The sequence below is a fragment of the Arachis duranensis genome, chromosome 8 (genome assembly GCF_000817695.3).
Source record: "Arachis duranensis cultivar V14167 chromosome 8, aradu.V14167.gnm2.J7QH, whole genome shotgun sequence".
In the NCBI taxonomy this organism is placed as follows: Eukaryota; Viridiplantae; Streptophyta; class Magnoliopsida; order Fabales; family Fabaceae; genus Arachis; species Arachis duranensis.
In genome coordinates this window covers 44,598,753-44,612,537 of record NC_029779.3, presented here as the reverse complement: position 1 = coordinate 44,612,537, position 13,785 = coordinate 44,598,753, and the positions used below count along the sequence as shown (strand labels likewise).

The 13,785-nt window shown below is 34.2% G+C and overlaps 1 protein-coding gene across 1 annotated transcript in view; it reads left to right on the top strand.

Moving 5' to 3' along the window:
• The window catches only part of LOC107463061 (probable E3 ubiquitin-protein ligase RZFP34), a 6,323-nt gene extending 2,821 nt beyond the window's left edge, over nt 1-3,502 (top strand). The window contains exons 7-13 of the mRNA XM_052252389.1: nt 548-625; nt 743-786; nt 900-940; nt 1,061-1,143; nt 1,542-1,633; nt 1,765-1,876; nt 3,021-3,502. Of these exons, the coding sequence (XP_052108349.1) occupies nt 548-625; nt 743-786; nt 900-940; nt 1,061-1,143; nt 1,542-1,633; nt 1,765-1,876; nt 3,021-3,125 (555 nt within the window). The 3' untranslated portion in view covers nt 3,126-3,502. The remainder of the gene's footprint in view (nt 1-547; nt 626-742; nt 787-899; nt 941-1,060; nt 1,144-1,541; nt 1,634-1,764; nt 1,877-3,020) is intronic.
• Nucleotides 3,503-13,785: the final 10,283 nt, after the last annotated feature.

The following is a 13,785-nucleotide window of genomic DNA, read 5'->3' as shown; positions in this document are numbered from 1 at the left end:
AAGTATTTTTATATGATAATAGGTGTAAAAATTAAGTGAAAAATATTTAAAAAGAGAAAAAAAAGTTTAAATATTTAAAGATTTGGAAATTTATTTAATCAAAAAGTGATTGACAATAATATTTTTCTCAATTTAAGGAGGATTACTTGTTTTTGAGTTTAATAATTTAATTATGTAAGATAATTACTTACTCTATTTTTCAAATAAAATTATATAATATATAATAACTTTATATAAAAATTAACTTTGTTAAAAAAAGTTGGGAGGGCCCTTTTGATCCGTTCCTGCATGCGAGTAAGCACAAGTGTTCATAGCCATAGAAGAAAGAAAAAGCTGCATAGTTAAAAGGAATCCTGAAGCTAATCACTTCATGAAGGCCCTTTAACATGTTTTGTGCAGAGTTGTTAGTATTCTTTTTGAGGTGTTTGAAACTATTCAATTATTCATATATTCAGAGACAATCATCTATTAAAAGTTCTTGCCTTTTGTAAGTTAGAATCCTGCCATGAACTAAGTTTATTCTTGTGTTGACTCCTGCTGATTCCAGGTTCAGCAAAACTGCATTAGTTGTGGAGTTTGTATGGGGAAGTACTTTTGCGGGATATGCAAGCTTTTTGATGACGATGTGAGTATTTCGTTCCGGAGCTGACAATCCCTTTTAACATCCAAGTTAATGACTCTTTCGAAAAATCGACACATAAAATGTACGAGATGATAATATTATTTATTTTATCTGCTGCAGGTATCTAAGAAACAATACCATTGCGGCGGCTGTGGAATTTGCAGGTATGAATTAGTAGAGCATTTTCCTTGTGCATGTTCTTCAAAAAGCATTGTATGCACTTTTAGGGTACTTTTCTTCGTTAGTTATTGAATGATTCTGAAATGTTTCAATACAGAACTGGAGGATCTGAAAATTTCTTCCACTGCGACAAGTGTGGTAAGTCAATGATATTACATTTTCATGCTTTCCTTTAAAGTAGCAACACTGTTGTCTTAATTTTTGACCCTTAAGCTTCTTTTCAAACTATGATTCTAACAACACTTCTTTTCTTCCAAGGTTGTTGCCAGTCTACTCTGCTGAAAAATAGTCACGCTTGTGTGGAGAAGGCAATGCATCATGATTGTCCTGTTTGTTTTGAGGTTAAATTTTGTCTTTGTTAATTTTGTAATGCGCTCCTATTGGTCTATTAAAAGAGTTAATAATCAAAATGGTCCACATGCTTGTCAATTTGGTTCTCAAAAGATCAAACGTCTCGAATTAGTCCTTTGCTAATTAAATTTTTGTCGAATGATTATGCCGCTTGTCATCATCTAATTGATGGAAGGCTCAATCATATTCACAATTATATCCTTCATGAACCGAGGAGACATTTGATCTTTCAATCACTAAATTTTGACGCACACTTCTCAAGAACTATTTTGACTATTAACCCGTCTATTAAAATTTGATATTTTCTTCCCGGAAGTCGATCAATATACATTTATTCCCCCACTGGGTGCTAACACATGTTTACCAACAAAATGTGATGGTTTTGCAGTATTTGTTCGAATCGATGGATGAAATCGCTGTCTTGCCATGTGGACATACAATCCATATCAACTGTATGAATGAAATGAGAAAGCATTTACAGTGAGTATTGTATTGAAAGTTGGAACTCGTTTATTAGTATCTGCTCTCTTAAGTCTTATTATCGCAAAACATTGGTTCGGATACTTGCGTTTATTTATTTATTTATTTATTTATTGTTTTAAACATCTCAGGTATGCATGCCCTCTTTGCTCAAAGTCAGTTTGTGATATGTCAAAGGTTTGGGAGAAGTTTGACTTGGAGATTGCTGCTACACCAATGCCTGAACAATATCAAAATAAAATGGTTAGTTTTCTCTGTATTTTCTATGCCTCTAATGAAGGAATTGGAGAAATTTGATGTTTTGCGATGATCCTCTAAAGTAAACTAACACAATTTCTCCAATTTTATGTTCTCTGATGCTCCTCTAAAGTTAACGGGTATGGTAATTGTGCTCAACCGATCATTGTCATTGTGAGGAGCAATTGTGACAGCCCTATTTCATGTATTTTTATTATTAGTTTTTTAAAAAGTAAACTAACAAAAATACTCACTAAAGATTTAATAGCTGGCAAAATATCTTTGAAAAATTTAAATGACAAAATACCCTCAAAAGATTTGAAAACGGAAGAAGATTTAAATATATAAGTACATCGACATGAAGTAAATTCGGTTGTGTTTACTTCGTAATGGGCCACACCTTTTTAAATCTTGAGTGTATTTTTGCTGTTGTTATTTTTTGGGATATTTTTTGGTGAAAGTTTTTGGAGGGCATTTTTGGTAGTTTGCTCTATTTAAGAAAAAAACTGGATCAATTTTAAAACTCGCCAAAACCTTTATGCATGTTTTTGAAGTTGTGGAGAAATTTTCAACAAAAAAACTTTGACATAGATGACATAGATAACAAGAGGATGTGATGTGTCTCGCTTTAGGATTAGGATTAATCATATTACAAAAGATCATATAAAACTATTTAGAATATTTCTAAAAGTTCTTACGATTCCATGATTACCCAGATAAACTTTAGTGTGTCATAAAAAGTCTAGTAGATTTGGATCCTCTAAATTTTAAATTTCACTTTAGAGGGTAAAGTATGATATCTCACCATTTATTTCATAGGTGGGACTAAGAAAAAATATGAGAGAAAAATCATTTAAAAGAGAGAGATCACACTTTACTCTCTAAAATGAAAATTGAAAATGTAGAGGATCCAAATTCCCATTTTTTGGCCATATTAAAATTAGAAAGCTTGATATGTATGTGACTAGAATGACATTTCTACTAACCTAGTATCTCTGCAATAACATTTTATAAATACTTAGAATTTCGTTATAGTTCCATGACTATGTTAATTTAGTAGTTAAGATTTTGTGTGTATTTTTCCCTTCTGATTATGAGGGACAACTAATAATCGTTTTTTCTGTCCTTTTATTTTTCTTATTTCAAACAGGTTTGGATCCTTTGCAATGATTGTGGTAAAAGTAGTAACGTAAAGTACCATATTATTGCTCAAAAGTGCTTGAATTGCAACTCCTACAACACAAGACAAACTTGAGGCTGAAGAGAAAAGTGGGGGTTGTTACATTTACTCTTATGCTTTGTGAATGAAGTTGTGGCAACCCCATGTTTAATTGGAACAACAACTTGAACGGCGTTAAAACCTAGTTGGATCGGCACATGTTCAACTTTGTCGTGTTGGGTTAACCAATTGCAATTACCCTTTTAAGTGTGTTTTTAGGTGTGATATGTGAAATAATGTGAACTTCTATGATTAGCTTTATGGTTGTGGAATTTTACTAGGAACTATCTTATCTTATTATATCCGTTTAGTAGATCTGAATGTCTGTCTAGTTTGGATTATTATAAATATGTAACATATATATATGTTGTGTTTCACGAATATCTTGCGAGTTTCATATGAAATTCTGCTGTGCTTTTTACCAATATCTCTAGATTTTCATGAGAAATGGTATGTGGGATGTAAAATTATGTGTCAAATTCTTTTACACATCCTTAAGATAAGAGAAAGAACTCTAGGGTGCCAAGAAAAATTAGAGGGGAAGGAACAAAAGGTCAGGAGGCACAAAATGCAATAATATTAAATTTCATTCAGAATCAAAATTCTTTATCTATTTATTTATAGAGGAGTGTTAGGAATAGTAAATTTTATAACTTATAGCCATTAATTAGTATAAGATTGTTTACTTTTCTTTTGCTCTTTAAGTGTTAGTCAGATTTAAATAAAATGGTTGGTTCTATAGACTTTTTTTTATTTATATTATAATTATTTTAAATTTTAAAACTTATTTTACTAACAGCGTTTATGATTATTTAAAATAATTTTCAGTTAATTTAAAAAATGAAGGTATAACCCTCTTTAGAAAATTATTTTTCAAAAACCAATTTTAATAAATTACTTATGAATAATAAAAAAATTTTCAAACATAATTTGATATTTGTTTTATAAAAGTTGTCTCGTATTTAATATAATATTTGATCAAGTTGATTTAGGATAAACAAAAAAATATAAGTAAAGTGATTGTAATTTATTTATTTTTTTTAAAAATGAGTACGAATGATTTGGTTATAAAAAAGAGTATTTTGTTGTAAAAAGAAGATGAATACATTAAAAAAGAAACGTGTGTATTTTTTTTGTTTTTTTGTCTGAATTTAAAATATTTTAAATTATTTTTTAAAATATTTATTAGAAATTTTTTTTTTAAAATGATCAGTTAATAATAAATCAAATGGGCATGAAAAACTATATGTCAATATCGGATGCCTTTGTACATATTGCGTAATCCAAAATATCAAATTCTGTTGTGCTTTAGAAATATCTCTAATCTGTTGTGCTTTAGAAATATCTCTAGAATTTCATGAGAAATAACATATGGTATGTAAAATTAAAATTGTGTCTAATATTAGATATTTTGGTGCATATTGTATAATTCAAAATACTTTTTGTGCTTTAGAGATATTTTTATAATTTCATGTAAAATAACGTATCTTATAAAAATACATGTGTCAGTGTCAGATGCAGGTATTTCTGTGTGAGTCATATTTTAGGTATTTCTATTTTTATGTACAGTCAGTTGTGTCATGGAAGACGCGATAATAATATATCTTAAGTCGTCACAGTTTAAGCAATAACATGAAATATAGAGTACAATCTTAGAAAGAAGTATACAAATTATATGTGTCAAAAGCTTTTACACATCCTTAAGATAAGAGAAAGAACTCCAGGGTGCCAAGAAAAATTAGAAGGGAAGGAACAAAAGGGTGAGGAGGCACAAAATGCAATGAGACTGTCATTATGTTTTCGGTAAGATCAACCCACCATGCATTTAGCTTGTCTTTGGTGTGTTTTTCCTCTCCAATGTTCCCTTGGGCACTGGCTGTAGTGATTGGGATATTGATTAATTATTTTCTATATGGTATCAGGTAACAAGATTTTCTGTTGTTTACTCTTTTCTTTTTTACTTTTCTTTTTCTCAAATTCGTAGTTGATAACGTGGCTTCCTAGATATTCTTTGATTACATGCTGCTGATATTTTTTACAATTTTTGTTGGACAGATTGAATTTTTGCATGAAAATCTACGAAGTTTTCTTGTCTATTATTCTGTGTACATGGAGCAAACCCCTGCAAACTATTTTTGCAATTGTTACATGTTTATATATACTAACGGCTTTACATGTACAAAATTTATCCTAAACAATAAATTTTTAAGAGAAAATAATTATATATAGAAAAAGAAATCTTGGAGCAATAGTTGAGTTACATTTCTTCCACTGCGACAAGTGAGGCAAGTCAATTGTTTTACATTTTCTTGCTTTCCCTTAAAGTAGCAACACTGTTGTCTTAATTCTTGACCCTTAAGATTCTTTACCAACTATCATTCTAACAACATTTTTTTTCTTCCAAGGTTGTTGCTACTCAACTCTGCTGAAAAGTAGTCACGCTTGTGTGGAGAAGGCAATGCATCATGATTGTCCTATGTTGTTTTGAGGTGAAATTTTGTCTGTTAATTTTGTAATGTGCTCCTATTGGTTTATAATCAAAATGGTCCACATGTTTGTCAATTTGGTCCTGGAAATAACAAATGCCTCAAATTTATTAATTTGATATTTTTAATTTTTTTGGATGATAGCAAGAGATAAGATCAGTGGTGATGGTATTAGCAAGAAGAGACTATAAAAAGTGGTGATGGTATTAGCAAGAAGAGACTATAAAAAGAAAGAGTAAAAATATAAAATCAAAAATAAATTTTTAAAAATAAATTCGAGTGCTCTCGCACTAAACGCTAGGATGGATGCTCAGTGTTAGAAATGGCACAAATTTCAAGGCAACTCTATGTTTGGGTGGCGCTAAACGTCAGGTTGGGAGTTTAGCGCCAATAAACACAAATTTTGAGGAGCATTTACGTCGATATAGGTGCTAAACGCGGACTTAGACGTTTAGTGCCAGCATGCACGTATCCCAAGATAAGACTCCTGCCTCGCAGGGCGCCAAACGCCAGCTAGAAATGGCATAAAAAGTGGAGTTGCTTCTGTTTGCTTGGCGCTAAATGTCAAGAGCGGCGTTTAGCGCCCAAGATGGCACAATTTTCAAAAAGCATTCTGTTTGGCCAGCGCTAAACGCGGACCTGGGCATTTAACACCAGCCCTCGTTTTCCAAAAAAAAAACTTATTAATAATAATTTTTCTTACCATTATATCAGTCCCTTCTTCTTTTGCAATATTTTAATTTTTTCTTTGTTTTTGCTCATTCGTGCATTTGCTATGTCCCTCCCCATTTTCAGTTTCTCTTTGCTTTAGGATAATCAAACTTTTAAGTTTGGTGTTGTTAAGCGTGCTCTCTGTTTATCTTATTATTAATGGCACCAAAGGGAAGTGAATCATCTTCACGGACCACAGCATGAGGAGAGAGACAACCACCATGACAATTGAGGTGGTTGAGCTTCCTTTCGTTCTATTTTCTCTCTCCATTCTTATTTTGTTAGTTCCCATGTTATGTTAATTTATTTTCTACCCTTACATGATCTTTAGTGTTTTCATTCTGTTTAATTTATTATTTTAATATTTTATTTTTAGTAGAAAAAGTTGTCTCATGTATCATTTATTGAGCTTGAATCTGAAAAAAAAATGAGAAAAAAAAAGAAGTGATATAATGCTTGAAAACTCGAGTTTATATATTCTGAGTTGCCTTATTTATCTTGATGTCGAGGTATTTATCTGTGGTTCTGAATGTATGAAAAGAAATGGTGCATATTTGATATTGAAGTTAAGGTTGTTGATTCTTGAAGTACAGAAATTAAGAGAAGTATTATGAATTCTTTAAATTAAACAAAAAATTGATTCTTGAAGCAAAATAAACAGCAAAAAGTAAATATAAATCAAGGTCCAACACTCTGAGCATCAATGGCTAGGAAGGTCAAACATGATTAAGAGCTCAAGGAGTTATTTTCCTAGCCATATGCTTCTAGTGTGAATGTGTCAAGTAATCCTTGAGATAGAGTACTAAGAGTCGAGACCAAGTGCAAATACAGAGTATGCCAAAGGCTCTGAACACCACTGACTAGGAGAAATAAAAAGAAAAATCAGAACTCAAAAAGTTTTTTAGTTAAGTGCTTGTGGTGTTTTTGTGTCAAAGTAAATCTTGAGACAAAACATTTAAGAGTTACGGCTAGGCTCAAGGTGCAAAGCACCAAGGAAAAGAAATAAGAAAAAGTTGTGTTCAAGGTTTAATCAAAGGTCAAAGATGAAGAGAATCGATAATATCATCCAAGTTCTAGTCATGAAGGACGTTGACATTTCTGAATTTCAAAGGATAGTGAGATGGCGAAACTATTTAGGATCACAATGTCAATAACCCCACTCAGTAATGGGACAGGAGCTTAAGTGAAAACTCAATTTTTAGGCAACTTCACTTCTCAGTTCTATATTGTTTTTAGTTACTTGAGGACAAGCAACAGTTCAAGTTTGGTGTTGTGATGTGTGAGCATCTTTTCTTTATTTTCTATTTATTTTAGATATGAATTTATTGAGTTTTAATTAGATTTTAGTGTTTGAAGCCTATTTGGATGTTATTTTGAGTTGATTCAGTGTTTTGATTATTTCAAGTGAAATTTGGATAAGTTTGACAAAGTTTGTGCTGAAGAAAAGAGAAAAATTTGGATTCTGTTGAGCTGGCGCTAAACGCCACATCTAGTGTTTAGCGGCCGTATACTTTGAAATGCATAAAAAACCATCCTGTGAAGCTGGCGCTAAACGCGGACTTGGGCTTTTAGCGCCAGGTGCCTCATATCGTGTGCGAGCTCACTGCCTCAAAGGTTCGGCGTTTAGCGCCAAGAAGACAACAAGGTTGGTGAACTCTCTGCCTCGACCGGCGCTAAACGCTGAGCCTAGCATTTAGCGCCATGAAGACAGAATTGAATTGAAGCTTTCTGCCACCTGGGGCGCTAAACGCCAGGATGCGGCAACCTTATCCAAAAGAGCATCTTTAGTTGGATTTGGTTTTTAATTATTATATTATATTTTATTTTAGTTATTTTTATTTACAAACCAAATATTTTAGGTTTAAAATTATTATTTTATTTTAATTTCAAATCAAATTAGGTTAGATATAAAAGGAAAAAGATTTATCCCTTCGGGCTCTATCTTCTCTCCTATGCACTTCATTCTATAGTTTATACTTTTAAAATCCTACCTCAGAGTCGTGAGAAACTAAACCTCCCCTGTTAAAGTTAGGAGCTCTGTTTATTCTATGGATTGATACTATTGTTATTCTACTTTTAATTAATGTATTGATTTCAATTCAAGGATTTGTCTTCGTTCTTCATCTCAGAGACTAAGGTATATTGAAAGATAACCCTTTTTCTATTTGAGTTCTTGTTAAATCTTAGAAAAGTAATTTACTTGAACACAAACTTGAAAACAATTCCTCCTCAATTGCTAATTACTTGGACTTAACAGGATACGTGACATATAATCTTCTTATATTCGGGTAATTAGAATTTTTGTGGCTAATAAACTAGAATTGAACTTAACCCTTTAATCCTAAATTAAGTGACAAAGGAATTGGCGGTTGATTAGGTTAGAGGAGATTATATCACTAAGAAATTAGGGTTTAATCAATTAAAGTTTTGCATGAATTGAATCTTGCATGATTAAAGTAGGTGGCAAGAAATATAAATCCGGAAAAATAAATAACTCTGAAACCTTAACTATTTTCTCACATATTCTTCACACCAATTTCACTGCCTACCTTCTAATTCTTTGAATTTACTGTTTAATGCAATTAAACCCCCAAAACATCATTTTCTGCTTGTCTGACTAAGTGAATCATTCAACCATTGTTGCTTGGTCCATCAATCCTCGTGGGATCGACCCTCACTTACCTGAGGTATTACTTGGTACGACTCGGTGTATTTGCCGGTTAGTTTGTGGACTTCAAATTTCGCACCAAGCTGTCACTGGTATTCTGGATATCTTGGTAAGCAAATTTGAGTTTGAAGCATCCATCCGATGTGAGAGCCCACGTAATCTGGTCTTTATCTTTCCAAGGGGACAGCGGGGGTATCGCAACAATCTTGCTAACTGCGTCATCCGGGAGCCATTTTTTGATTTTGTTAGCATCCCAATCCCCTGAAACAGAGAGAAAATCTATAAAGTTACTAGAATAATCAATGCTTCTATTGCTTACCTGATTAACATGCATATCCAAACTCCCTAAATTAGGACCCAGTTATGTTTCCAGAAGTTCATGTGTTCGCCATTGCCAACCCGCCAAATGGTGTTTTTAGTGACATTCTCCCAATTAGCGCATACTCCTTTTCAAAGGTTCGAGTTGCTTTACTTTCTTTCTATCCGAGGAATAGTGTCATCACCTCCACCATATTTGGATCACAATACCCTTGACCATAGGGCATCCTTCTTCTCAATAAGCTCCAGCTAACCTTCATCATGAAAGCTTATTAAGAGCGTGGGTATGGCAAACACCCAAGCCCCTATTTTTCTTTTGTAGACCCACTTTCTTCCAACTTAACAAGTGGATCTTCTTTCTTTATTCAGTTTCTTCCCAAAGAAAATTTCTGCATTTATGGTTAATGAAATTATAACTAGTAATAGGAAGTAAGGCAATTTGCATAGTATATAAAGGAATAAAAGAAATGACAGAATTCACCAGGGTATTTCTTCTTGCCAAGAAAAGAGAGGATGCCTTCCAGGAATTAAGCCTGGTGTTGAGTTTGCTAAAGATTTCATCAAAAATGTTATTTGAGACCTTTGAATGATGAAGAGGAACCTCAATTTATTTCTAACTTCCAGACCCCGATCCCCACTAAGATGAGTTTCGAAGAGAAGTAAAAAATTAGCATCAAATTCACATCTTAAATCTTTGATAAGAGTGGGAAAAGATTTAGAACCAGCACCTCTATAATTCCAGCTGATAATATTCATAAGACCAAAAAAAGAGAGGAAGGTTACGGAAAACCTGGAATTCATTATTAGGCATTCGTCCTTTGCTTCAGACAGCTGCGGACCCGGAAAGAGCTTCCCTCTTTATTCTTGCTCATTGGCGAGACCATCATATGAACATCAGGAGGTCTGCCTTGTTGGCTATTAACTGCCTTCTCCTTCATACCACTCGAAAAGGAGCTTGCTCCTAACTGTTGAATGGAGAGATCTGTTTTCACAATAGGATGCTCCAGCACCTTACTAGACTTCTTTGTCACCAAGAAGGCATCATTATTTTCTTGCTGTAACCAACGCATACTATCCAACATCACCATTTCCAAAGCTTCCATATCCAAGTTCCTACTACGCGATCTGGGAGGAGGAGATGCATCAGGAGCTTTAAGAATATTAGCTACTTGTTTTCCATAATTTTTAGCTTTAGTGATTATGAGTTTCTCATTTTTTGTAGCCCAATTCTTCACAATTGGACCTTTTTATGGCCTATTTGATAATTAGGAGCATTAAACTTGGGGGGCTTTTTATGGTAGGTATGTCCCTTCTCAATAATAGTTTGGGCCTTGATAACCTGGAGCCCAGAATCAATTTGGTCCTTAAGCCCTTCCATAGTACCCTTTTTGGCATCTTCCTCACCTTTTTCATATAAGGCATTGAAACGGGACCTCCTTCCACATATCTAGGCTCCAGATCTCCCTCCCTTGCTATATTTGCTAAGGAATCATACTCATTAAGAGACCCCTTTTTCTTTTTCTAGAAGGAAATATCTTTCTTTCTCGTGATTAGTCTCTTGACCAATATCCATGGTTCGAAATTAGACGTGGCATTAGTGCTAGCATCCCAGACATTAATTCCCTCACTATTCTTTCCATTTGGTCACCTTTCCCAGTAATGGTATTCCCTTTATTGGAGTTTTCATCATCACCGAAGTTGACTTAGTGAGTTGACACCTTAGTTTCAAGATTTTTGTAGCAAGATTCTGAACGATGGCCATACTTCCCACAAGACAAACAAATTTAATGAACTCCTTCATATTCAATGTTCGATTTGCTTCCCAGAACAGAAATGCGGGGCACCAGTTTCTTGGTTAGATCGATTTCCACACAAATCCTCGCAAACTTTTTTCTTGAGTGTTTAGAAGTTGCACGATCTATTTTGAGCATATAGCCAATAGTAGAATCTACCCTCCAAAGAAATCACCGATTATAGAGGTCTATAGGCAAGTTTGGGATGCGAACTCATACAGCAATCTTTCGAACCACATTCTCTGATGTGAGGAAGAAGGGCATCTGTCTTTGGACAATATGGTAATGCCTAGCTATAATCCATGACCCTTCTATAAGCGCATGGGAATAGTCCTCGTCATTTGAAAAATGAACAAGAAGGTAGTCACGATCCATATTAATGAGTTTAGAAAACTAAACTATGATTAAGATGATGACTAAATATTATTGGGCTATTATCCAATTGGTTGTGTAATTTATTTTGTTTAGTGTGCAAAAATTAAACTGAATTAAAACTGGCCCAAGAAGCAAATGCTCAAGCCCATACGCACATACAGTCATAGCCCAAGGATACATATAATTGCTATCATCTAAAATCCTTCTATCAGAAACAAAAACAAGTCTTTAAGCCAAGTGAAGGAAAGGAAACAATTGGCCTAAGATCCATACAAGCCATATAACATCTGGTCTACTCACACAAACAAACTCATAAAGCCCAAGTATTGATTCACCTTGAACAAAAGCCATCACAAAAATTTCCATCAGAAATAAAAAGAAAGCTTCAGGGATCAAAGAAAGAAAATAAGCCCAAGAATATGAACAAGCCCAAATCCATAACCTAAGCCTAAACAATGGTCCACACTCAAATCTATTCATTCACCATAGTTGCTAACTAGGTAACTCAATTTCAATTTCATTTGAACCTCTTCACATCATTTGAACCTCTTCACATCCACCGGACCAAAAATTTTCTCTTCTCTCTCTTATCTTTCTTTCATATCACATCACTCTTTAACAAAAAGAAAGAATGGGAAAGTTCTGAAGCTAGGGCAATGGGTAGAACAAAAAGTTTAACTCCAAATTCAAGCAACAAGAGAAAGAAAAAGGGCTACAACAAGAGAAAAGATTTCTTTAGAAAAGAGAATCACAAAAAGGTGATTTTTTCATTTGTGCTTCATCAAGGAACCGTGAAGAAATCAACTCTGTACAAGCACCATTTTGGAAACTATAGAGAAGGTGAAATCAATGGTGCTCTGCTTGGAATCTATGGTCAAGAAATAAACTTGGGATCAAAGCAAGAACGCACGGCTAAGATTCAAGATGCATGAAGAAAAAGGTTGAAAGAGAAGACTGAAAGTAAGGTTGCATGTCACTGTTTCTACTCTCTATCTTCTTTGTGGACGCGCTGTTGCATCAGTGTATTGAGAGAAGAACACCCAACATGTGTTGAAGCAAGATTTCAAGCCCTGGATGCTTCACTCCTCTATAATAGGGGTGAACGGCCAAGGATTAGAGCAAGGAGTGAGAGCACAATGTTTGGATTCTGATAAATCACTGAGCTGTTTATTTTTTTCCTTCATGATTTTTATTTTCTAATTCTTTTTCTCAGTTTAGTCTGTCTGAATTTTATTAGGAAAAGGCAAACATGGCGAGGTTTGTAAGAAAAAGCTAGTGAGCTAGACTTGGAGAAAAAGCCTAAGTTATTTCAGAAATCCTTTGTAAGTTTTTCTGTTTTGTATCATGATCCTGAGGAGATTATCTTGCAAGTTGGATTAGCACTTTGCATTTGAAAGGTAGGGTGAGTCCTAGTCAAATTCAAGTTGGGTTAGAATCTGGACTTGTTCCCTTACAAGTTAGGTTAGCACTTTGTATTTGAAAGCTAGGGTGAGTCCTAGTTAAGTTCAAATTGGGTTAGAATTTGGACTTGTCCCATATAGGACTGGGGTAGATCCTAGAGAGAATTGGTGATTGTAATATGTTGAAAAGATAGTGAAATTCCATCATTATTGTGATGGAGACTAGATGTAGGCTACATTGCACTAGGTAGCCAAACCAGGATACATTTAGGTGTCATTCTCTACTCTCTTCTCTGTTCTGGCTTGTACCACGTCAGGAGACAAAACCAAAATATCTCCTGTATTTTTTCAACATAAAGTAAAGTTACAAGTAAAGTGAAAAAGAGGCCAAGATTCAACCTCTCATTCTCTTAGCCACTGATTACCATCACATATCAATGACACCAATGGTACCTTTCGTTACCCAATCTCTTATTAGACATTGTTCCATGAAGGCCAAACCAACCCTATTGCCTAACAACTTCACAATGAGGGCATTATTCCAAGATTTGCACCACTTTTCAAACTCTTTCTTAGAAACAGGAATAGTCGGACAAGGGTCAAACTCTTTTGTAGTCTCCTGTTGATCATTGTCCTCTTTATACCATCGATCTTTGGGATTAGGACTGTCCTCCATCATATCATCAGCAAGCCCTATTTCTGGTATCCCTTCAAGGTGGGATCCGGTGATAGCCAAGAGCGCTTTCTTGTAAGTGAGTTTCGAAACCACTGGGTCATGGGGATCACCCATAACCGAAGTGTCCATAGGATCCACTGGTTGATTCAGGTCCACCTCATCCCTAGTTTTAACTTTCTTTGTGCTTTATTCGACCAGATCTTCTTCTTCTTGTGAAAGAACCCTATCAGAGCAATCCATCACAACCAATTAAAAAGATCCAGATTTTG